At 32.9% G+C, this 27,261-nt stretch overlaps 1 protein-coding gene across 3 annotated transcripts in view; it reads left to right on the top strand.

The window, feature by feature from the left end:
- The window catches only part of YTHDC2 (YTH N6-methyladenosine RNA binding protein C2), a 58,654-nt gene extending 37,884 nt beyond the window's left edge, over positions 1 to 20,770 (top strand). For 2 of the 3 annotated variants that reach the window (XM_039848475.1, XM_039848477.1), the window contains 8 exons: positions 527 to 732; positions 1,078 to 1,273; positions 3,103 to 3,212; positions 4,145 to 4,437; positions 8,489 to 8,666; positions 16,510 to 16,713; positions 17,468 to 17,650; positions 18,863 to 20,770. In XM_039848475.1, the coding sequence (XP_039704409.1) occupies positions 527 to 732; positions 1,078 to 1,273; positions 3,103 to 3,212; positions 4,145 to 4,437; positions 8,489 to 8,666; positions 16,510 to 16,713; positions 17,468 to 17,650; positions 18,863 to 18,943 (1,451 nt within the window). In that variant the 3' untranslated portion in view covers positions 18,944 to 20,770. The remainder of the gene's footprint in view (positions 1 to 526; positions 733 to 1,077; positions 1,274 to 3,102; positions 3,213 to 4,144; positions 4,438 to 8,488; positions 8,667 to 16,509; positions 16,714 to 17,467; positions 17,651 to 18,862) is intronic. The other variant, XM_039848476.1, reaches the window with a different exon arrangement.
- The last annotated feature ends 6,491 nt before the right edge of the window (positions 20,771 to 27,261 follow it).

Here is a 27,261-nt window from a genome sequence, read left to right on the forward strand (position 1 = left end):
GAGTCAAAAGAAAAGTGCCACAGCCTGGATTCATGGATTAGTTGAAGTAGCAAAGTAATGTAACAGATGAACCAGAAGATTAGAATTTTCTCAAATGTGGGGAAATGTGAAGGACTTTTGTAATTCAGCAAGAATGCTCTAGATTTAGTCAACTTCACCTCCAGAATTAGTGTTTATCATAATTAAAATGTTATTAATACCTGTCAGAAGAATGGTTTAGCATTTCAGCTGTGATTTTAGATGTTTCAGATGGCAGCTTATAAAGAACTTTATTTCAAGAATGTGTATTTTTTAAAAATTCTCTAAGTCCCCCAAGGATCTTCTACTTTCTTTAGCCTGAGCAAACCCAGACTTTCTTAGAACATTGATTCTCTATTTTAAATTTTCCAGAGGAGATTTTATTAATTTCTGTGGACTTTGAATATCATTAAACTTATATGAGTTATACAATTTTCGTAACAAACAAATTTAAAAGTATATTTTAAACAATAGAAAAACTTGGTGTGTTTTTTTCTCTTCTTTCTAGGTTTTGTTAGAGCACGAGGAGGTGGTGACATTAGAGATGTTAACACAAATTCCGAGAACTGGGCTGTTGTTAAAGCTGCATTGGTGGCAGGCATGTATCCTAATTTAGTCCATGTGGACAGAGAGAATGTATTGTTGACAGGGCCAAAGGAGAAAAAAGTACGGTTTCATCCTACTTCAGTTCTCAGTCAGCCTCAATATAAAAAGGTAAAACATTTTTAATGCTCTTAGGCCTTGAGGTGAAACTAATCTAATTTAGATGGTTGAAGATTAACAAAAAAATGCTTCAAATACTGAACTGCTTTAAGAAAATAATTAGTTATATATGTATAATTCAGTATTGGAACAAAATTTTGATTAAATTTTAGAGTTGGAAGAGGTAATATGTTAAGTAACGTGGACTTTTGTACAAACTACATAATCAGTGACTCGCTTTAATTTTTGCTTGGATATTCATTATCTGTTTCATTGAGGGACTTTATATTTTAAATGTTTGCCAGTAAATTATATGAAAATACTGTTAACAATTTTTAAAATTTATTTTCCTAATAGATTCCTCCAGCCAATGGTCAAGCTGCAGCAATTCAGGCACTGCCCACAGATTGGCTTATTTATGATGAAATGACCAGAGCCCATCGAATAGCTAACATTAGATGTTGTTCAGCAGTTACACCTGTAACTGTATTAGTATTCTGTGGACCAGCTAGGTTGGCAAGTAATGCTCTTCAGGAACCTACATCTTTTCGAGGTAAATGTATTATGAAGGACATAAAAGTCTATTTGAAAGGATTTTCTTTTTCTTTTTACTAAACCAAACAAATTTTGAAATTACAAAAATTTTGTAGTATTTTGCTATATTAAGACTAATTAGAGAATACTAAAGCATATCACTGTTCTTGAAATCAATTTCTAAGGTAACTTGATATTGATTTTTGTGCAGTTTTGATTAATCTTGCTGATAGGAAGTTTGTTTTTCCCTGAATTTAAATTATAGTTTAATGTAAATAAAGGTAATTATTTAAAGGAAATAATAATAGTAATAGCCATCCATAATATTATTACCCTTATGCAAACATTTTTTGTATTATGTTTTCTCTATGTGTACATATTTTAAATTATTTTACCCATCCAGTTCTTTTATATTCTGCTATTTTCACTATACAGAATATAAAATACATTTTGAATAGTTTATATTAATGGCTGCAAAATATTCTTTCACATTAAAATGGCATAATGCATTTAAAATGTTGCTTTACAGTTGAACATCTTGATTGTTTCAAACTTTTTGCTATTCAGTGATTTAGCAAATATTTATTGTGCAAATACTATATGTCAGGTGCTGTGCTAGGCATTGAGGATATAACAGAAAACGGGATAGACCAGCGTTTCTGTCCTTAAGAGTTTACATGGTAGCTTAGGGGTAGACATACAGCAAAAAGTGAGTAGTCTTCAATGTATTATGAAGGCAATAAAAGACAGCTGCCTTAGGGGTGAGCCACTTTAGAAAGGGACCCTAGACAAATTTCTCAGGGGAGATGTGATTTAAGTTGAGACCTAAAGTATAAGAAGAAGCCAGCCATGTGAAGATACATAAGTAAGCTCTAGGTACAAGAAGCTGGCAAGGATCAGGATTCTGCACAGAAAGGTTATGTGATTGGAAGCACGATGATCAAGGAGAGAGTGGGGTAGAATAAAGTAGAAAGAGAGGCATGGACTTGTAAGACATGGTAAATGTAAGGGATGATATCAAAGGGTTTTAAGTAAAGGAGTGACATGATGTGATTTACATTACAAAGGTCATTTTAGCTGTGAGAATGGCTTGCTAAAGGAGCAAGAATGGAAGGGAGGAGGCAGGTTGAGGTTTTGCCGTGGTCTTTTGACGTAATGATGGCTCAGAACTACAGTGGTGGCAGCTGATATGAAGAGAAGTAGATTCAATATAATGTTGGAGGTAGTTCTAGTAACTTCTGGATCGAATGTGGGTGAAGAGTTAAAGGGAGGAGTCATTAACTCTCAGGATTTGGCTGTAGTAGCTTGCTGAATAATTGATGCCACTTACTTGAGACTGAGAAAACTGGGAGGAACAGGTTGTATAGGGGAGAAGGCAAAAGTTCTGTTTTAGACGTGTTAAGTTTGAGATAGCTAAGGCATCCTAAAGATTTTTTTTCTGAAGGCAGTTAGATTTACATGTCTGGGGCTCAGGTTAGAAGCCTGGGCTAACAATACAAATTTGGAGGTCATCAGCTTAATAGATGATATTAAAGACATGAGGGTTCTTGACAAAATTTAGGGAAATTCTGATATTTGAAATTTGAATAGAAGAAGAGTGGCCAGGTGTTATGTTGTGATTAGAGATTATAGTCTTCACAATATCTTTTTTTCCCTTTCCCTCCATTTAAATATCGAGATTGAGTTTGTCATCTACTGTGTTTGGAGACCTGTCCAAACACAAATTGTTAGGATAGCAGGAAGATTTCTGTAAATATGGAGTATCTATATTTACTTGCTTTTTTTTTTTTTGCTGTGACATAACATGGTAAAAGTGAAAATTTTTTTCTTTCGATATGTTTTGAACAGCGGATGGTATTCCTAATGACAGCAGCGATAGTGAAATGGAAGATAGAACTACTGCTAACTTGGCAGCTTTGAAACTTGATGAGTGGCTCAGTTTCAAACTAGAGCCTGAGGTAAGTTGCTTTTTAGTAGTGTGATATATTTAGTAGTGTGATATATTCAGTTAGTATGAATTTATATACAATATGGTGGAATTATATCTTTAATATTGAGCTCTTAGTATTAGAGAATGCAACTTGTTTATAAGTTTTCATAGGGCCCTTGTGTATTCTCTGCTATATTTGGGTTCATTCCAATAGAAGATTTGAAAAACCTAGGTGTGGAGCAGTATTTAAGCATGGTAATGTTTGAGTATTTCTATGTATATAGGAAAATATTGAATATTGGGTACACAAGAACTCATTTTATTTTGTATAACTTTTTCTAAGAGAAAAATATGAGTTCATTCAGTTTCATTTTTCACATATTCTCTGAATTGGGAAAGATGAATTTTTCTTTTCAAATAAAAAATTTTCTTGACAAAGGCTTCCCTTAATTACATCTCTACTTTTAAAGATCATTTTATACCCCTCTTTTTTTTATAGCTAAGCCAGTCAACACTGTCTAGATTTACTTTTTTACCATTCATTCATTCATCACTTCCATTTCTGTCAGCCTTTCACTTCACAGAAATTGTACTTGCTAAGGCCAACATTGTCCAGCCTACTATCCTTGACAAATTTGACCTTTCATGCTTGGCACCGTTGTCTATACCCTTCTTTTTGTAATTTTGTCCTTCTCCATTTTTCCTCCTCACCCCTGCCTCAACTTCTTTATCACCAGTTTCACTTGATTTTGTGTCTCTAGTGCCTCAAATATGATAAATAAAACATTTTATTTCATTCATGAAATAAAAAGAATGAACTTAGTAGTAAATTATATGAAATGTAAAACTCATTCTTTGGAAATGGTTGCAGATCTTAAATAATAAATAAATAGGTATCTTTCAACTGCGATGTACATTTTGCATGTATTTATTTGAACTGAGGAAACTATTTTATGACAGGCAGCCAGTTTATTGCTGCAGCTCAGACAGAAGTGGCACAGCTTATTTTTACGCCGAATGAGAGCTCCATCTAAACCTTGGTCTCAAGTTGATGAAGCTACCATTAGAGCAATTATAGCTGTTTTAAGTACTGAAGAACAGTCAGCAGGTTTACAACAACCATCTGGGATTGGCCAAAGGCCAAGGCCTATGTCTTCAGAAGAACTTCCTTTGGCATCATCTTGGAGGTCAAATAACAGTAGAAAAACGTCAGCAGATACTGAATTTTCTGATGAGTCTACTACTGCAGAAAGGTAAATTTATAACATTTTATTAAAATGGGAGACATTTTCTCCAGGAAAATGGGTTATTTATCATTGAATCATGTGCTTTTATAATATTTAGAAATTACTTTCTTATGATAAAGGTACACAAGAAGATTACAATAAGATGGGAAGAGATTTTTACTTTTAAAACATAATTCTTATAAGTATTAAGATAATATGAAGTCATAAGATAAAATGAAGGATGGTAGAGGACAAACATCTTTTCACTGGTATCTGTGAATTATTTAATAAGGAAAATTTTTGTCAGGAAAAACAATGTTTAATTTCTAGAATTCACAAATTTAGGGTCTGTTAAAAAGATAACATTTAAAAAATATGTTTTAGTTAATATATGTCAAGTGACATCTTTTGTAGATACCCTAGAGCAAGAAGTATTGGCTATGGCCATTTAAAAGAACAACTTCCCCTCTGTTATTACCTAGGTATCAAAATTGCTGAGTAGTATTCCTATAGAAAAATCATTTATTCATTCATTCAGTCAGTCTCTCAGTGACGCACTGAATGCCTGTTCTTGGTGTGAGGGACATAACAATGTACAAAACAGACAGGATCTTTTCTTCCAGAGAGTTTACATTTTATTGAGGAGAGGCATATAATAAGTAAAAAATTTACTATTGTGATGAACTTTGTTACAATTTAGCATCGGATGTGATATTTTTATTATATGCCTATCAATAATAAGAAAGCTCTTAAATTGAATTATTTGTCCAAAAATGTCTTATAATATAATAGTGGTTATAATGAATCATGGGCCATGATTCAGAAATATTTCTTGTAAACATATTATTAGAATCAAATTTGTTTCTTTATATCAGAAAAAAAATTTTTTCATTAGAATTGATAAGACAACATTTTGCTTGGGATGCTAGTTTTTGCAATATCGATGATAAGAATATGATTTCACTGTTTAAAAACTGAAAATAGAAACAATGGAAACAAAAGATGTGATGTGATGCTTACTATTTTTCAAGGATCAGATGGGGTTCTTTTGATTATGTTTTGTATATGTCAATGAAGCATAAAGGCTTCATCAGTTTAGACTTCAGTTAAAGGGAAATAATACATGTTGGGTTTCAAGTACTCCAGATATTACGTTTTAGGAATAATTCATCCAGTTGCCAAGAAAACCTCATAATATGTATGCCTGAGCCTTTCTCTCTGATATAGACCTTTCTGAGTGAAAGGAGAATAGTGAAAAGCACATTTTCTGTTTAGACACCCCTCACTTTTTGAAAAGATTGTTCTCAAAGCTTACTTGATCAATAATGTTTAGAATGTATGAATACATTTCCATAGAAATTGTTATATGTTAGTGTTACATAGAAAACCTGTTAGATTCAAAAAGACCGTATGTATATATGTGTGTGTATAAACACGTGTGTATATATGTGTGTGTGTCTATTCACACACACACATTTTTCAGAAAAAGCTTCCTTTTTCCTTTATAAAATACATACTCATTTAATAAAGAAAGAAAATCAGAATTATAAAGTGTAATATTAGTTATACTTTAGAAACTGATTGTCTTATAAATTCATTTTTTTTACCTGTGATACTAGAATCAACCATTTTTATTTTCTTACAAGTTGCAGTCTGGTATTCTTCATTATCTTACCTGTTGAACAGCAGGAAAGAGAATTTCATCTACTTTCAGACTTTTGGTAGTATTAATATGTAATGCCTGGAGTTGACATATCTTGGTAAGGAATAGAATGAAAACTCTTAGGCATATTTGTTTTTGAATAGGAAAGTTATAATCTTTGTGGGATTACTTATTGGAGAAAGGGTGTTTGTAGTTAGAGTTTTCACTCTAGGATGGCAAGATATAGAGTAGCTAATTTCTTTTAATAAAGCATTTATTGAAACTATTTAAAAATAGTTTAAAAAACTATTAAAATAATAGAAATTGCCCATGTCTCATCTTAAAATCAAACCAATAGTTTTTCTTGTCATTTTCTAAATAATAATTTGATGGCAGACGACAAACATCTTTTCTATAAGAAAAATGAGATATGTAGTTTTCTATCAGAACTCTTTGTTCGTCTTAAATGAAAATTTAGGTGGAAGGGTGTATGGAAATACTTTGTTTCTACATGAATGAAAATTTTATGGGAGGCCAAATAGGAGAGAGAAAAAAGGTAGAATAGAACTCAGAGTAAAAGATAATTTGAAAACTACAAAAGTAGACATGTAGTTCTACTGAAAACATTTTTATTTTAGTATGGTTTTACCCTCATTAAGTTCTGTCACCTAATTTTTGGATTAGGAAACAGGGTTAAGAATGATGGAATTTTAGAGTTTGAAACTAGATAATTCATTGAACTTCAATTCATGAGAGAGAAAAAACCCTAAAAAGTTATTTTTTACAGTTCTTATCAAATTGTTGTTAATGATTCAGGTATGCATTCATTATATACTTTTTTATAGTATCTTTAGGTTTTAGCTGTTTTATTTTATTTATGAAAGATCTAATCCTTGATCTAAGATATGTATTGAAAATGAAGTGAATTGTAGGTATAAGCTATTTCAACTTGTTGTGAAGGCAGAGTAATTGTAATTACAAGACTCTATGGAAGCTTATGAATTATTGAACATTTAGCCTTTTTCTTTTAAATTTATTTATTATAAGTTGTTAAACACAGCAAAGTAAATGATATACCATAATGAACTCCATATTCCATATTCAATAGTTACCAAGATTTTCACCTACTTGCTGTATCTACCCAAATATTTTTCTCTTGTGCTTTCTTCCTTTTTAATTTATATATTTCAAGATAAATCTCACACGTCATGTTATTTTACCCTTCCATATTTAAATATGCATCTCTTAAAAATAGAGGCATTTTTCCACATAATCAAAGTTCAATGATCAGTTCCAATAAAATGATTATTTCCCCACTTCTCAAACAATAGATTTATTTGAATTAGCATACAGGGAAGGTTCATGCATTGGATTAGAGTATCATGTTCCTTGAATCTCTTGTGAGGTTCTTCTGTTGACTTTTTTGAAGAAACTAGGTTAGTGGTACTGTGAGATGTACAGCAAGTCTTCGAATAATGCCATTTTGTTCAAAGTGGTTTTGTTATAATGTTGATGAGATGCCATAGGGACTTAACTCTTGTTTATATCAATTAGCCTATTGTAAAATTGGTTTCATTATACATTGCTTCACTTAAAGTCACAGAATCTGTCGACAATATTGAGTGCTTACTGAATCACATTCTGGATTTGTCTCTTTTGTTTCTTCCTTGCGTGATATATTGCTATACCTTAAGTATTTCATGTAAACTAGTAGTTAGTGCTCAGTGTTTGTTTAGATGCAGTGTTTTGGCAAGAATATTTTATAGGTTGTGCTGTGAACTTATATTGTACAACTTTAGAAAATAGGAGTTTTTTAAATGTCTGGTTGTTTAACAAAGACATATACTTTTTAAGCTCAGGTAAGTTAAGAGACTTGCCCAGGATCACATACATAGTTAGGTGTAAATTTAATACTGTCCTAGAAATCTTTCTCCTGAATCTAGTGCAGCATTATATTAACTTTAGCATACTGTAATTTTTAGTATGCTTTTAAAATATATTTTACTTGGCCGTAAGATATTCTTGAAGCTAGAAGGGAAATGGAGTGGGTTATATTCTAGTAAGGGCAATTAGCATAAGTGTATTTAAATAAATTATAATATTAAAAGACATTAAATATCGATATAAAATATAATTGTTAAAGACCTCTCCTATGCCATCATAAAAGAGGTTAGGAATTGTGTAAGGGAAATAATACTTGAGTAATTGTTGATATTAAGTTAAAGACTGTAGATTGTTTTAAATGTATTTTTACCTATTTTTTTGTCCTAGTAATCCAGCTGTTTCTTAATTTCTAAACAAATGGAAGAATGAAATTCCCTTTTTAAATAATATTCTATCAATCATAAAGTCATTGAAACTTTGATTTGAAATGGCACCTGCTTTGTACTATGAACTTATATATAACTGATCTTTGATTCTTCTTTCTCACTTAAGAGTGTTGATGAAATCTCCATCTCCAGCACTACATCCACCTCAGAAGTACAAAGATAGAGGAATTTTACATCCCAAACGAAGCACTGATGACCGATCAGATCAATCTTCTGTGAAATCTACAGATAGCAGTAGTTACCCAAGTCCGTGTGCTAGTCCTTCTCCTCCGTCCTCAGGAAAGGTAGAGTATTTAAAGCTGATGTAGCAAGGAACAGATTTGTAGCATATTTTTATCTAAACAAAATTGTAAACCAAATCTTTTCAGTTACTAGTTATGGCCTCTGTTCTAGATACATATTTAAAGCTTGCAAACTTGAGACACCTGAGTAAATTCGTTAGTTTTTCTGCCTGCCAAATTGTTCCAGTTATTACCATCTTGAGGTGCTTTAAAACTAATTATCTTTAGAACTTTATTTTAAAACAAATAATAAGAAGCTTATTTTAATTTTGGTTTATAATTTTAGAATCGAAAATAATGGTTTCTTTCAATTATTAATTGATTTCTTCAGTTCAGTGGTTATAAAACGAGACAGGATGGGGTTAGGAAGATAGGAAGTGTTGATAAGGAACTGAGAACTATGTAACTTTCAAAAAACTTGTAATATGAATGATTTCAAATGTTTAGAATATGTTTACTTTTACTTCCCTGCATTGTTGGTACCTGAGTAAGTATTTGATTAGGGTTATTTAACTGTATGTTGTGTTGTGGTGAAAATGTCTGCTGAAACATTTGTTAAATAAGAGGAAAAAAATGTTTTTGTAGATTTGCTTTTTTAAGTTTTAGTTTTTTTTTAAAAAAAATACATTTATTAAGGTATAATTTATACACAAAAGAATTCACCGATTTAAACTGCATGATTTAGTGCATTTTGACAAATGGATACTATCAGGTAACCATACCACAGTCATGTACCAAAAGTCCCTTCCACCCTGGCTCCTGGCAACCATTGAACTGCACTCTGCCCCGAGAGTTTTGCCTTTTCTGGAATTTTCTGTAAATAAAATCATGTATGTAGTTTATTGTGAATAATTTATTTTACTTTTAAAATTCATTTTTGAGAGTATTGGTTTAATCTATGAGAGTTCCATTTACTCCATATTCTTGACAATACTTGATATTATTAGTATTTTTAATTTTATCCCTTGTAGTGAGTATAGAGTGATATCCCCTTGTAGTTTTAATTTGCATTACCCCAGTGACTAATGATGAGCATCATTTCATGTTCTTATTTACCATTCCTGCATCTTCTTTGGTGAAATATATGTTCAAATTTTTTTCAACTTTTTTAGGTTGTTTATTGGTTATTTTCTTTACTTAGTAGTAAGAGTTTTTAATACATTCTGGATACAAGTATTAATTATATGTGTTTTGCAAATTTTTTCTAATAGTCTTTGCTTATTTTTATTTTCCTAGGTGTCTTTTGATGAATAAATATTTTTAATTTTGACAAAGACATTTATTCTATTTTTTTCTATTTTGGTTTAATCTGTTTTTTTTTTTTCTATTATGGTTCATATTTTTTTTTGTCCTAAGAAATCTTTGTCTAGCCCAGATTACAGAGATTTTCTCCTGTGTTTTCTTTTAGAAATTTTATAGTTGGAGCTCTTACATTTAGATATATAATCTATTTCGAGTTAATTTTTATTTATAGGTCAAGGATCATTTTTTAGTGTTTACCTGTATGTAATTGTTCCACCACCATTTGTTGAAAAGATTATTGTTTTTCCATTAAATTACCTTGGCACCTTTGTCAAAAATCAATGGACCCTAAATATGTGTTCTTTTTTTGGACTCTAATCTTTCTCATTGATCTGTATACTTCTCTTTTTGCCAATGCTACAGTGACTTGATTATAGTAGCCTAAAAGTAACTTTATAGTAAGACTTAAAATCAGTTAGTGTGTTTTCTTTTTTTTCCTTTTTTTGGGAAGAATTAAAAAATTGTTTTTAATGAAATACAATTCACATAACATAAAGTTCACCTTTTAAACCATTTTACAGTATAATTAAGTTGTTTTCCAAAATTACATTTACAATATTGTGCAACAATCACCACTATTTAATTCGGAAAATTTCCATCACTCCAAAAAGCAATCCCATATTTCTCAGTTACCCTCTTCCTCCATCTCCTGGCAACCACTAAACTGCGTTCTGTCTCTATGGACCTTCTTGTTCTGGACATTTTATCTTAATGGACTCATATGGTCATACAATACATAGCCCTTACTGTCTCGCTCCTTTCACTTAACATAATATTTTCAAGGTTCATTCATGTTGTAGCATGCATCATCACTTAATTCCTTTTTATAGATGAATAATAGTATTCTTTTGCATGGTCTGTTAGTTACTCAGGCTGCCATACAAAATACCACAGACCAGATAGCTTAACAGAAATTAATTTTCTCACAGTTATGTAGGTAGAGGTCCAAGATCAAGATGCTATAAGGGTTGGTTTGTGGTGAGACTTCTCTTCCTGGCTTGTAGGCAGCTGCCTTTTTGCTGTCGTCCTTATATGACCTCTTTTCTGCACATGCACTGAAAGAGAGAGCTCTGATGTCTCTTCCTCTTCTTATAAGGATACCAACCCTGTAGGATTAGGGTCCCACCCTTATGATGTCATTTAACCTTAATTACCACCCTAAAGGCCCTATCCCCAAACACATTCATATTTGGGATTAGGGACTCAACATATATGAATTTTGAGGAAGACATAATTTAGTTTGTAACACATGAACATACCAGATTTTCTTTATCCATTCATTAGTGGACATCTGGGTTGGTTCTATTTTTTTATTATTATGAATAATGCTGCTATGGACATTCATGCACAGGCTTTTTTGTGGACATATGTTTTCAATTTTTTTTAAATTAAAATTATTGGGGTGATATAAAATTTTATAGGTTTCAAGCGTATAATTTAATAATACGTCATATGTATATTGCATCGTGTGTTCATCACTCAAAGTAAAATTTCCTTGCATCACCAAACATTTGACCCCCGTTACCTCTCTCTACCTCCTCTGTGCACTCCTCCTTCTGCTAACCACTAGTCCACTGTCCGTGTCCATGAGACTTTGTTTGTTGCTTTCAGTTTTATATCCCACATATGAGTAAAATCATATGGTTCTCAACTTTTTCTGTCTGGCTTATTTTGCTTAGCATGATAATCTCAAGATCCATCCATGTTGTCACAAATGGCAGTATTTCATCTTTTCTTATGGCTGAGTAGTATTTTATTGTATATATGTACCACATCTTTATCCCATCATCTGTCGAAGGACCTTCAGTTGTTTCCATGTCGTGGCCATCTTGAATAATGCTGCTATGAACATTGGGGTACATATATCTTTGTGGATAAATGTTTTCAAGTTTTTTGGGTAAATACCTAGAGGATAGATTGCTGGGTCACATGGCAATTCTATTCTTAGTTTTTCGAGGAAACGCCATGCTGTTTTCCATAGTGACTGTACCAATTTGCAGTCCCAGCAGCAGTGTATGAGGGTTCCTTTTTCCCCACAACCTCTCCAACACTTGTTATTACTTGTCCTGTTGATGATAGCCACTCTAACAGGTGTAAGGTGGTATCATTGTGGTTTTGGTTCGCATTTCCCTTATAACTAGTGAAGTTGAGCATCTTTTCATACGTCTGTTGACCATTTGTATATCTTCTTGGGAGGAGTGTCTGTTCAGGCCTTCTGCCTTTTTTTTTAATTGGATTGTTTTTTATTGTTGAGTAGTATAAGTTCTTTCTATATTTTGGATATTAGGTACTTATTGTTTGTAAGTATCTTCTCCCATTTGGATGGTTGCCTCTTTGTCTTATTGATGGTTTCTTTTGCCATGCAGAAGTTTTTTAGTTTAATATAATTTCATTTATTTATTTTTGCTTTTATTTCCCTTGCCTTTGAGGTCAAATTCATAAAATCCTCTCTAAATCCAAGGTCCATGAGTTTAGTACCTATGTTTTCTTCTATGCAATTTATTATGTCAGGTCTTATATTTAGGTCTTTGATCCATTTTGAGTTAATTTTGGTGTATGTTGATATGTAGCAGTCTAGTTTCATTCTTTTGCCTGTGGCTTTCCAATTTTCCCAGCACCATTTATTGAAGAGGCTTTCCTTTTTCTATTGTATGTTTTTGGCTCCTTTGTCAAAGATTATTTGCCCATATATACAGGGGTTTATTTCTGGATTCTCGGTTCTGTTCCTTTGGCCTGTGTCTGTTTCTCTGCCAATACCATGCCATTTGGATTATTGTCTTTTTGTAGTATAATTTGAAGTCAGGCAGATTGATACCTCTGGCCTTGTTCTTTTTTCTCAGGATTGCTTTGTCTATTTGGGTTTTTTTGTGCTTCCATACATATCTGATGATTTTTGTTCTATTTCTTTAAAAAATGCTGTTGGAGTTTTGATGGGAATTGCATTGAATCTGCTTAATGTTTTAGGTAATAAGGTCATTTTAACTATGTTCATTCTTCCAATCCATGAGCATGGAATATCTTTCCATGTCTTTGTGTCTTTGTGTCTTCTTCAATTTCTTTTAATAATGTCTTATAGTTTTAAGTGTATAGGTCCTTCAAATGTTTCATTAGGTTTATTCCTAGGTATTTTATTCTTTTTGTTGCAATTGCAAGAGGAATTATTTTTTTCTTTTTCTGAAAATTTAATGTTAGATATAGAAACACTATGGATTTTTGTATATATTGATTTTGTATCCTGAAACTTTACCGTATTTGTTTATTGTTTCTAATAGTTTTTTTAGTGGATTTGGGGTTTTCTATATAGAGAATCATGTCATCTACAAAAAGTGAAAATTTGATTTCTTTATTTCTTATTTGGATGCTTATTATTTCTTTCTCTTGTGTGATTGCTCTAGCTAGGACTTCTAAAACTATATTGAATAGTAGTGGTGACAGTGAACAGACTTCTCTTGTTCCTGACCTTTGAGGGAAGGCTTTTAGTTTTTTACCATTAAGTGTGATGTTAGCTGAGGATTTGTCATATATGGCCTTTATTATATTGAGGTACTTTCCTCCTATACCCATTTTATTAAGTGTCTTAATCATAAATAGATGCTGTATCTTGTCAAATGCTTTTTCTGCATCTGTTGATACGATCATGTGATTTTTGTCCTTTATTTTGTTTATGTGGTATATCACATTGATCAATTTGCACATGTTAAATAATATTTTTTCTCCAAATATGTTCTTTTTAAAAATTGTTTTGCCTATTCTAGGTCTTTTGTGCTTTTTTAACTTTAGAAATAGCTTTTCCATTTCTGTAGAAAATTTTTTTTTTTGGTATTTTGAGTGGAATTGCATTGAATCTGTAGATCAATTTGAAGAAAATTGACAACAATAAGAATGGTGTGTATCTGTATTTATTTAGAAATTCTTTAATTTATTTCAACATTGTTTTGTATTTAGAGTTCAGGTATTATACATTTTTTTTTAAATTTACCCGTAATATTTTATGTTTTTGATGCTTTTTAAAAATTTTAATTTCCAGTTGTTCATTGTTAGCATATAGAAATACATTTGATTTTTGCATATTTACCTTATATACCATGATCTTACTTCACTTATTAAATCTATTAGCCTTTAATGTAGATGTCTCAGGATTTTCTGCAAGGATAATCATGCCATCTGTTAATAAAGATAGTTTTACTTTTTTCCTAATATGGATGCTGTTTATTTTCTTGCCTTATCTTTCTGGCTGGAACCTCCAATAAAATGTTTAAAAGTGTTGAGAGCAGACATATTTACCTTGACCTTGGAGGAAAAGAAAGCTTTAATTATGTCACCATTTAGCATGATGTAACTATGGGACTTTGCCTTTTGGATTTAGTTTGCTGAGAAAGTTTATTATGAATAAGCATTGAATTGCGTTTGGAGCTCTTTTTACATCTATTGAAATGATAACATAATTTTTTAGGTCAATTTTTATAGTGGATTTCACTGATTGATTGTCTAATGCTTATAACTCATTTGGCCATGATTTATTACCCTTTAAAAATATTACTAGATTAAATTTTGTTCATTCAGAGTTTTTGTTAAATAAGAGATCTTTGTCCATGAGAGATATTCTGTAATTCTTTCTGTTGTCTTTCTATGGTTTTGGTATTAGGGGTAATGGTGGCTTGATAAGTTTAGTTGGGAAGTGTGCCTTCCACTTAAATTTTTTGAAAGAGATGTACAGAATTGGTATTATTTCTAACTTAAATGTTTCATAGGATTTACTAGCACTGCCATTTTTAGCTTTCCCTGTTGTATCTTGAATCAGTATTATGACGCTTTGGTGTAGTTTGAGAATTTTTCAGCAGAGTACTTTTATTTCAACCTTTAATCCTTTGTGTTATTGGTTTCATACATTTTATTTCCTTGTATGTTATAAATGCCATACTGTATTATTTTTTACTTATATAGCCAATTATCTTTTATCAAAAGTCAGGAAAAACTTTTATATTTTCTTAACATTCACTATTTCCTGTGCTCTTTATTCTTTTGTTTTGATATGAATTTCTGTCTTGGATCATATATTTCTTCCTGAAAACCTTTTTATGACATTTCTTCTAGTACAGATCTGATTGACAGTGTTTTTTTTTTTTTTTCCTCATTGCTATAAAGATGTCATTCCATTATCTTCTGGTTTACATCGTTTCTGATGGGAATTTTACTATCTTTCTTATCTTTATTTTTCTGTATTTAATGTGTCTTTTTTCTCTAGCTATTTAAAAAATTTTTGTTTTATCACTTGTTTTCAGCAGTTTGATTTTGATATGACTTGGTCTGGTTCTCTTTATATTTCTTCTTCAATATGTGTTTTTATAGTTTCTATCAATTTTGGAAAATTTAAGAGCATTATTTCTTCACATACTTTTTATATCTAACATCTCCCCCTTCCTTTCTGGGACTCTGGATTCATTGATATTATTCCACAAGTCACTGATATGTGAAATTACATTTTCATCTTTAGAGTGCCTTTTGGGTCTTTAAAAAATACCTTCCATTTCTCCTCTCATCATGTTTATGTGTTCTTTACCTTCTTGAACACAGTGAACACATGTATAATAGTTCCTTTAACATTCTTGTCTCCTAATTGCATTATTTTTGACTCTGTTTCCTATTGTTTTTTTTTTTCTGTGGTTTATATTCTCCTGTTTTCATTTCTTATAATTTTGTTTGGCTACTAGATTTTTGTTGTATTCCTTTAGTTTTAGACATCCTTCTGATACACAGTTAAGTTACTTGCAATCAGTTTAATCCTTTCAGGATATACTTTTAAGCAGTGTTAGGGTGGATCCAGAGCATTTTTTATCTCTTACCAATTTGGTACCAATACTAAGGTGTGATTTTTCTGTGGGCTAATGTCCATGAATTACAAATTCTTTCCATTCTGGCTGGGAATAACATGAAATATTCCTAACCATGTGCGAGTTATGGGAATTGACTGCTTTCCTTTGGGTCTTTTCCTCAGGTCATTTATTCTCACTCATGTGCAGGTCAGTACTTAGCCAAAAACTTGTGGGGACTCCTCTGCAGTGCCCAGGAGTTCTCTTTCCATGCAGCTCCCTTCTAATTGTGCACTGCCATGCAAATTCTACCTACTTTGGTTTATCTCTGTAGTTCAGCGAGACCACTGGTTTCTATGAGTTTCCTTTTCTTTCATCGTTGCCTGGAAACTGTATCCAGGCAATAAGCTGGAGCAATTTTTGTTTTGTTTTTAGACTTCAAAGTTTATTAAAATTTTTTCTCAAAGTATGCTTGGAGTATGAATCCAAAGTTGGTAATCCAAGATCCTTTCTTGATAAGGCATTTTGAATGTTCTGAAATTGAGTACTAGTTTGGCTTTTTTAACATCATTTTGATTGAGCCTGTGTAGGTTTTCAAGAATGATAGAGCTATTTGCATTTGTTGAATATTTGGTAAAATATTTTTGTTTATGTTTATGAAGATGTTATTTAATGGAGCCTGTTGATTTAGAAAGGTCAAATTACCTTTCAAGAACTTATGCATTCTTTTATAGGGTTCAAAATCTCCTTCACCAAGACCAAACATGCCTATTCGATACTTCATAATGAAGAGTAGCAATTTGAGAAACCTTGAAATTTCTCAGCAGAAGGGTATCTGGTCTACAACCCCTAGTAATGAGCGGAAGCTAAATCGAGCCTTTTGGGAAAGCAGCATGGTTTACTTGGTATTTTCTGTTCAAGGATCTGGACATTTCCAGGTGAGCCATCCTGAAACAGTAAAATGGGGTGGTTCTGGCTATGTTAGCCGATAAAACACCACCACCACCTACCCCACCACCACCACCACAAACCCTGGCTTTTTATTGCATTGGAATGCAAGAATTCATTTTGCTTGTCTAAGAATAGGGTTATATTGCACCTCTTCAAGGGAATGATAAATAAGAATCCCTTTGTTTTTGCCTTATATTACTAGAAGTTTTCGAGATAAACAGTTTCTCCTTATAAGAAGACAACTTTATATTTACCATTTCTCAGGTAGATTTAAATGAGAAGCTTGACTTTTTGGTAAAATGTTTACTTAAATAGGCCAACGAAGTTAGTACTGACAATCAAGAAACTGAGTGTTTTTCTTAACTGATCTTGACTTGATGTATATCTGAATTTACAAAATAATGAATTTATTATTTGATGTTACAATTTTTGGAAGTAAAAAATTAGAGGTTAGACTGTATCCATTTATCATGGAATAAATGTGGATTTAGAACTATTGATACATTTAGAAAATATGTTCAGATTTGAAATTATGTTAGAAGGCTGGAATCAATCTTTGCTCTAAAATTTGCTAATACGTCTTTTTATTAAAAACACTTAAGTAGCTTATTTTTTGTTTTTGTTAGTTACGTGTTATTCTTATATTACATTTTTACCTTAAAAAAACTACTTCTTAGATAAATTGAATTCAGACATTTTAATACCATTGCCTTCACCCTTACCCCCTCATTTTACCCACAGGGATTTTCTAGGATGTCTTCTGAGATAGGAAGGGAGAAGAGCCAGGACTGGGGCTCAGCTGGACTAGGAGGAGTATTTAAGGTGGAGTGGATACGAAAAGAAAGTCTTCCCTTTCAGTTTGCACACCATTTACTCAATCCTTGGAATGATAACAAGAAAGTCCAGATAAGCAGAGATGGGCAGGTATACAATGGCATTTAATATTTTTCTTCTTATTCTTTTTTGTTTTGTTTTGCTGTTATTCATTGATTTGTTTGAAGAGCAAATGTAAGAATACATATCATATTTTCCACATGCACATGGGATATAGTGGTTCAGGTTTGTAAAAGAGCTAGTAAAAGCTTACTTGCAAATGTCTCTGACAGAGCTCATTTTGTAAATTTGGCTTCTCTCTGTCATTGCATACATAAAATCTTTCTTAAGTTACTTCATGTAGGCTCCTATTGTCTTATTAATAACTAAACTAAAGTATGATCAAAACCGAGTGTCACTCTGAGGTAATTTTATTAAACTCTAAGGATAACAGTATCTGATTCCTTTATGACTTTAACTAATTATGTAATATAAATAATAACCTTTTTATACTTTTGTGGCTTGTTTTATTTCTATTACTTTGCCTTCATGATACTGCCATCATGCATTTTAAACTAGTTAGGGTGATGAAAATTAACATATATATGGACTATTTTGCTAGCTGCTTTATATGAGTTAATTTAACTTAATGCATACAATGAGTTATTAGCTCAATTTTATGTAGGATAAAGTAGACTCAGAGAAATTAGTCTCGCCTAAAGTCACACAGTTAATAATTTATTTGAACCAGTGTGACTCACTTCAGATCACCATATGAAGAATGTTTGGATTCTTTTTACATGTACATCATGTCTTAAGAGGAATATAAATGACATTATTTTCAATTGTATAAGAATATTTTCATTTTCATTTTATAATAATTTTGCAATAAATCTAATACCTAAGTAAGAATGTTACATAGTCACCTAAGATAGTTTCTTGGAAAAACAAAACAAAAAATATCTAATATGCTAGATTTCACAGTAAACCTTTTGATGTTCAAGCTGAGTGCTTTTGCTAAATCTCCATTAGAAATAAAATTCGTTATTTCCAGATACAAAAAATTCCAGAAGAACTCCACAGAAATCTCTTACCTCGTTGTCACAGATATTTGCAGTTTAACTGCAGTCTTGAAGTTTGGAAGTCAAGTTCATAAATCTTAATGCAAAAAATTGGAGCAGTGCATACCTTATAATTTTAACATGTTTTGGTAGAAAAATGAAATTAAAAGTGACTCTCTTACATATTTATCAGTATAAGTATTGGTGATTAAAAAAATTTCATCCAGTTCTCTATGTTTATTCTGACTTTTGATTTATCTAGGAACTAGAACCTCAGGTTGGGGAACAGTTGCTCCAGTTATGGGAACGCCTTCCATTGGGAGAAAAAACCACAACTGATTGACTGACACTCAGGTTATACCATACTTTGACTTTGAATACTGGCAGTATTTGTGATCATTAAGGATATCTTTCAGGTTATTTATCTTTTCTTTTTTCTTTTTATTTTTTTAAAAACCTTTCTAAAACTCTTAGCTATGGAAGAATGTCATGACTATTTATAACCACTGAATGCACTGACTTTCAAAAACTTAGATGGGGTTGTGTGTTATGAATGGGCTTTTCTGGTTTGAAATGTTGCTTTAGATCCACCATCTTCATATAAAAGAGAAAAGGATTATTTTAATTTTATAATGATCCTAGGGAATGATTATGTAATATTTGTTAATTGTATGTTTGTAAGTGAATAAAATAGTAGTGTTTCATTATTTGACACAACCATAGTTATTTTAAGTATACTTAATTTGAAGCTGAACATTTCATTTGTTTAAAACACTGAATTATAATTCTTATTGATGATTTTTTAATGCAAAATGAGTTTACTTTAAAGAAAGGCCTGAATATATCAGTATGCCTGAGCACCATTTTGGAAGAGTCAACTCTTAAGATTTATCATTAAAAAACAAACAAGCGAACAAAAACAAACAAACAAATTAAAAAATGTTCCTTTTAAAAAAGTGTGAGCTGATTAAGGACTATTTATTCTGCCATTTTTAACCTGAGATACTTTAAGGGGAGAACAGGAAGGATCTTCTTTTTCTGCCATTATGAAATGCAGTAAAATCTGAAGAAAGGCAGAGTTCCTCCCTGTCTGTGATCAGATGGGATTCAGTGCTTTGTTTTCCTCCTGGTTCTGCCTCTTTTAACCTGATGTATACCATACCTCTTTCTTCCTCCCATGTTACAACCTGCACACATCTCTTATATGAGCACAGTAATTATGACCTTTTTGTTTTGTCTAGGGAAACTTAATTTAGGCAAGTTAAAATTGAAACAAGTTATACAAGTTATAGAAAATGCTCAGCATTGCTCACTTGGTTGCTGTATGCTTCCAAGCAAAAGTCCACCAGTATCTTTTATCTTGCTTAGGTTTTTGGATATGATCTCTCTCTCTCTTTTTTTCTCTCTCTCTCTCTTGCCTTTATAGCTTAATAAATGGTGGGGTAGATTTTTGTAAACCTGCGTTAGCACCAATTCTCCATTTCTTTGTCATTCCAAAATTATTTGGTTTGAGCTCCGTTATCTATAAAGTTTCCTAAGAGGCTTTTTGAAGGGAAATAGAGGTACAGGCGAAAAAGAAAGAAGTGTCTTGGTTACTGAACTCTAAATAGAACAGGTTTGATAGCACTTCTCATGATACATTCGGGTCATTGCTATATAACAAAAACCAACATAAATTTAATTTAAAGACAAAAAGAAAAATCCAAGACTGCTTCTGGATTTGAGAACAAAGAAGTGAAAAAAATCACAGATCAGCATAAAATCTTGAGAACCCTTCTGCTTTCTCCGGCATTATATGTTGCTGCATTAGTTTAGAATGTCACTGTGATTTTTGGCTGAATTTGTAGTTATTGGGTTTTTAAAAATTTGTTTATTTTGTACTTAGACATATACCAATAAATTGAACCTATGTGAATTATGTTCCACTGTATGTATATTACAGTTCTTTTCCTATTAGAACAACTTGTGTTTTTCTGATAATGTATACATTTTGTTTAGGTATACATTTAGCAGTTCATGGTGTTCTAAATTTGGAAGTTAAGGACTTTTAAAAATAAAACTTGTTTTAATTGCCATGTTTTCTAATATCTAGCACTGTATGTAAATGATGAGTTTGTTGATATTTAAAATGAATACAACTTGAATGTAATTAAAATGCTGTTTTTTGGAAGAGATGAACTTCAAATATACTTATTAAATGAAATTCTATTAAGTTATTTATATTTTGTTATTTCTGATACTATATAATAGTACTAAGATAACAACAATCAGCAATATCTCTTGCTTGAGATATTAATGAATTTCAAGAACCTTGAAGAATACCAAATTGATATAGAAGGTGATGGTTTCATATCAGTACCTCCTCCTTGAAAAAAAATAATTGCCTCAGTATGATAGGGGGATGGAAAAAACCTCAAGACATATGTTTTAATATAAAATATTTGACTTTTAATAAAATATGCAGCCATCTACCTCTGTTCTCAGTCAGGATACGGCATTACGGTAACTTGCCATTGTATCAGCTAAACAAGTCAGCTTAATTCTACCAGTTACAGCAAAAATAGGCAATAAGAAAAAAAAAAATCTCAAATGAATATTTCAAGAAGAGACACTCATTTGAGAATTCATCCTCAGAGACTCGTTCTTCACCATTTAAAATCTTATATCCTGAAACAGAGAAAGTCTTGAGGAGTAAGTCAAATGAACTTCACCCCTGAATCAACACTAGGGCAAAAATATTGTAACGAAACATGTAACTCACAAGTGATCACATGTTCCAGTCTGAGTGAGCTTCCCATAGTACAGATCCTCACTGTCAATGATTCCACTCTACCCAAAGGACCGCACAGTGTCTGTATGCCCATTGCCACTGAATGTACCTTGGTCTTTTCAGCCACATGTGAAATTTCTACTTGCCAGTATATTAAAATCTCAAACTTCTGCATATTCAAAATTGAACTACTATTGTTTACTCACAACTGTTCCACCAAAGCTGTCTGTCCTCTTTTCAATTGATGCAAGAAAACTTGGAGTCATCTTTGATGGCTTGCTTTCTCTTGGTCCAGTCCATCAGAAAGTTTTCTTCGGTATACCTTCAAAATATTTCTAGACTCAGCTGTTTCTCACCACAACTGTCACAGCCATTCTGGACTGAGCCACTATCATTCTCACCTGTGTTATTGAAATAGCTTCCTAAGATGTCTTCTCTCTTCTGCCTCTCCTTGCTGCCACCAATTATTTTCAACACAGAAATCAATAATCTTTTTAAGACACTAAGTTAGTTAATATTACTTTGCTGCCCCAAACCCTTTGCAGGCAGTATCTTTTATCTTGCTTAGGTTTTTGGGGCAGCAAAGTAATATTAACTAACTTATATTTCACTAAATATTTCACTAACTAATATTTCACTAAATATTTCACTAACTAATATTTCACTAAAAGCCAAGGTCCTTATATTAGCATAAACACCTTATCTGATCTGGTCCACAATTATATTTCTGACCTTCTCTCTTCTACTCATTCTACTTTAGCTATGTTGACCTCACTATTTCTTGAATATAACATCCTCAGAGACTTGTTTTAGTTGTTCACTCTGTTTGGAATGCTCTTAGAATATCTGTGTGGCCAACTAGTTTTTACCATTTAGTGTTAGGTTTACTGTTGTAAGGTTTTCTTTAAAACATAACTCAGAATTAACTTTTTTTGAAGATGTACAGCTCTATGAATTTTAACACATGTTCAAATTTATGTAACTTTCACCACAATCAGGACACCTTTCTAACATCCCCCAAATTTCCTCATGTTTTTCTTTCGTAGTTATATCCTCCTCTTAATCCTAACACCTGACACTCATTGATTTGTTCTCTGAAATTCTGGTTTTCTCCTTTTGAAAATATCATATAAATAGAACCATACAGTATATAATTTTTGGGACTGGCCTTCTTTCACTCAGCATAATGCCTTTGAAATTGATCCAAGTTGTCACGTATATCAAAGTTTATTTCTGGACTTCTGGCGAACTATGTCACAATTACAGCTAAATTATAGAAAACCATCATTAAGAACCACCTGAAAACAAATGGAACTGAAGTCCTATAACTAAGGATATATAAAGAAGAAGCCACATTGAGACTAGTAGGAGGGGCAGAAATGAAGAATGGACAATTCCCACACCCACAGTGTGGTGATTATTAATTGTGATGGATAGCTCGGCTATGGAGGTGCCCCCGCTGAGGAGTGAGGGGTTCCAGCCCTACACTGGGCTCTTCAACCCAGGGGTTCAATGCCAGGAAAAAGAGTCCCCCAAACATCCATCTCTGAAAATCAGCAAGGATTATTTCTGAGTGAGGTGGAGGACTGTTGGAGGCCTAGGCAATGCAAGTCTTAAAGGGCCCAATTACAGAGCTGCTTGCTCATAAACTCCAGTGCAGGAGAGGCAGCTCAAAGAGCGCTATGGCGCATAAGGGGAGAAAGTAAATTGACTAGCTTCAGGGTGAGGGCTGGAGTGACAGGCGTCAGGACAGCTCTCTGGTAACGGAAGTGCTGGCAGGTGCCATTGTTCCTTTGTTGAACCCTCCCCCACTCAGCCATCCCTGAGCAGGTGGGTACCAAATCTGATCTCTCCATTAACACCTAACACCATTCACCCCATCCAGCATGTGCACTTGGCCCAACCTATTCCAATGACTTTTCCACACAAACAGCTTATGCTGTGGACTTCCCTAAAATTTCTCAAAGGTCCACGAACCCCAAACAAGTAGTGGCTTGCTATGGTGTGGCCTGTACCTCTTGCTAAGCTATCCCAAGCCCAGCATAAGCTCCAGTCAGTCTCGAACTGCCTTGTAAACCCCATTAGATGACCCCAAGACTGGCATAAGCAGCGGCAAGTCTTGACTTGGAATGTAGTTTCAACTAAGAAGCCACAAACCCGGCACAAGTGGCAGCTGGCCTCAGCTCACATTGTGGTACCCACCAAAGAGTCCCAAGCTCAACACTAGTGGCAGCCAGCCTTGGTTCACAGAGCAGCTTCTCCCAAGTGCCTCCAAGCTCAGCAAAACAGCTACCAACCACAGGTCACTTTGTAGTTCCTGCCAGATGGCCCCAAATAAGGCACAAGTAGTGGCTGAACTTCACCTGCACCAGAGCTCCTCCCAAGAGGCTCTGGAACCAAAATACCTGGTGGCTGGCTTCAGACTGCACCAGAGTGCTGCCCAACCAGCTCCACAAATGACATACCCGAAGGATGGAGTTGGCTGACACTAGAGCCTTACTAAAGTGACTTGCAACCTTTGGGGTCAACCTCAGCACAACAGTTCATCTATGGGGTCATGGCCAGTCCTCAGTCAATCCGCTTGAGGGTCAATCCCACCCACTGACATACCCACAGCAATAAAGGCTTAAATACAATAGAAGGGCACACATAACTCACACAAGGGATACACTTGGAGTACTTGGCTCAGGTGACCAGGGAGACTGCCACTGGGCCCCACTACATAAGGTCACTCTGCCAAGACCAGAAGACATAGATCTACCTAATACATAGAAACAAACATAGGGAGTAAGTCAAAATGAGACACATTGTCCCACATGAAAGAACAGGACAAAAATCCAAAAATAAGAACTAAATGAAATGGAGACAAATAATCTACCGAGGCAGACATCAAAACACTGGTTATAAGGATGCTGAAGGAACTTAGGGAAAGAATAGAAGAACTCAGTGATAACTTCAAGAAAGAAAACATAAAAATGGAGATATAAAACAAAAACCCAATCAGAAATGAAGAATACAATAAATGAAATGAAAATACATTAGAAAGAATCAAGTAACAGTATATTACATGAAGCAGAGGATCAAATCAGCAATTTGGAAGAAAAAGTAGCAGAAAACACACAATAAAAACAGCAAATAAGAAAAAATAATTACAAAAATGAGGATAGTTTATGGGACTTCTGGGACTCAAATATACCAACATTCACATCATAATGGTACCAAAAAGAGAGGAGAGAAAGCAAGGAATTGAAAACCTTTTTGAAGAAATAATGACCAAAAACTTTCTTAACCTTGTAAAGGAAATAGACATATAAGTCCAGGAAACACAGAGCCCCAAACAAGATGAACCTAAAGAGGCCCGTACCAAAACATACCATAATTAAAATGCCAAAGGTTAAAGACAGAGAATCTTAAAGGAAGCAAGAGAAAAGCAGTGAATAACCTACAAGGGAGCTTCCATATACTGTTAGCCAATTTCTCAACATACATTTTGCAGGCTGGAAGGGATTGGCATGAAATATTCAAAGTGGTGAAAGGCAAAGACCTACAACCAAGATTGCTCTACCCAGTAAGGTTATTCATTTGGAATCAAAGGAGAGATAAAGAGCTTCCCAGACAAGAAAAAGATAAAGGAGTTCATCACCACCAAACTAGCATTAAAAGACATGTAAAAGGCATTTCTTTAAGAGGAAAATATCTAAAATATGAATAAGAAAATGTAGGAAAGAAAAATTCTTATTGATAAAGGCAAACACTTAATAAAAGCAGTGGATCAACCAACTATAAAGCTAGTACAAAGGTTAAAATACAAAAGTAGAAAAATTATGTAATTACAACAATTAATTAAGAGATGCACACAAACACACACCCACACAAGAAATAAAAAATGACAAAAACAGAAATAGGGAGGGAGTGAGTAAAAATAGTAGTGATTTTGAATGTTTTCAAACTTGAGCAACCATCAACTTAAAATATGTATGAAGTACATGGTAATCACAATCCAAAACTCTATGAGAAATATAAAAGAAATATAGAGAAAAGAATCCAAACAACACTATAGAAAGTCACCAAAATACAAGAGAGCAAGAGAATAAGAAAGGAAAAGAGGAGAACTACAAAAATAATCAAAACCAATTAAAATTGTAATAATTACATACTTATTTATAATTACTTTAAATGTAAATTAAAAAATGTTTCAATCAAAAGATATAAGGTGGCTGAATGGACTAAAAAGCAAGACCTGTACTTATGCTGCCTACGAGAGACATACTTCAGATTGAAAGACACACACAGACTGAAAATAAAGGGATGGAAAAAGATATTTCATGCAAATGGAAAAGAAAGCTGTGGTAGCAATGCTTATATCAAACAAAATAGACTGTAAAACAAGAGATAAAGAAGGGCATTTCATAGTGATAAAGGGGGCAGTCTAACAAGAAAATAACTCTTATTAACATTTATGCACCCAATGTCGGAGCACCTAAATATATAAAGGCAATATTGACAGACTTACGAGGAGAGACGGATAGTGATACAGTGATGGTAGGGGACTTTAAGCCCCATTGACATCAATGGATAGATCAGACGGAAAATCAACAAGGAAAAAGGGGACTTAAATGACACATTCGATCAGATGGATTTAATTGATATTTTTAGAATATTACACTCCCAAACAGCAGAGTATACATCGTTTTCAAGTGCACATGGAACATATTCCAGGCTAGACTACATGTTAGGCCACAAAACAAGTCTCAATACATTTATGAAGGCTGAAATCCTATCAAACATCTTCTTCGATCGTAATGTTAAGAAACTAGAAATCAATTACACGAAGAAAATTGAAAAGCACACAAACACTTGAGAGTAAATAACATGGTGCTAGACAATGAGTGGGTTAACAATGACATCAAGGAAGAAATCAAAAGATACCTTGAGACAAATGAAAATGAAACACAATGACCCAAATCTATGGGACACAACCGAAGCAGTTCTAAGAAATTCATAGCAATGCAGGCCTACCTTAAAAAACAAGAAAAATCTCAAATCTAACCTTATATCTAAAGGAACTAAAAAAAGAAGAACGAACACAGCCTAAAGTGAGTAGAAGGAAGGAAATAATAAAGATCAGAATGGAAATAAATAAAATAGTCTAAAAAAGAAAAACAATGGAAAAGATAAATGTAACAAAGAGCTGGTTCTTTACAAAGATAAAATTGATAATCCATTAGCTAGACTCATCAATAAAAAAAGAGAGAATCCAAATAAAATCAGAAATGAAAGAGAAATGACAACCAACACAACAGAAATGCAAAAGATTATAGGAAAATACTGCAAATAATTATATGCCAACAAATTGGGTAACATGGAAAAAAATGGGTAAATGTTGAGAAACATAAAATCTAAGATTGAATTAGGAAAAAAAAAATCTGAACAGACTGATAACTACTAACAAAACAAATCAATAATCAAAAGACTCCCAACCAAACAAAAGTCATGGACCCTAATGACTTTTACAGGCGAATTTTATCGAACATTCAAAGAAGAATTAATACCTATTCTCTGACTATTCCAAAAAATTGAAGACGACAGAAGGCTCCCAAAATGACTTTTGAGGCTAACATTACCTTGATACAAAAAAACAGACAAAGACACTACAAAAAAAAAATTATAGGCCAATATCACTGATGAACATAGATGTGGAAATCCTGAACAAATTATTAACAAAGCGAATTCAACAATATGTTAGAAAGATTGTACACCACAATCAAATGGGACTTATTTCTGAGATGTGAGCTTGATTCAATGTCTACAAATTAATTAATGTAATACACTAAACAAACATAATTAAAGAATAAATATCATATATCAATAGATGTAGAAAAAGCAGTTGA

The sequence above is a fragment of the Pteropus medius genome, unplaced genomic scaffold (assembly GCF_902729225.1).
Source record: "Pteropus medius unplaced genomic scaffold, Ma_sr-lr_union100, whole genome shotgun sequence".
NCBI classification, from domain to species: Eukaryota; Metazoa; Chordata; class Mammalia; order Chiroptera; family Pteropodidae; genus Pteropus; species Pteropus medius.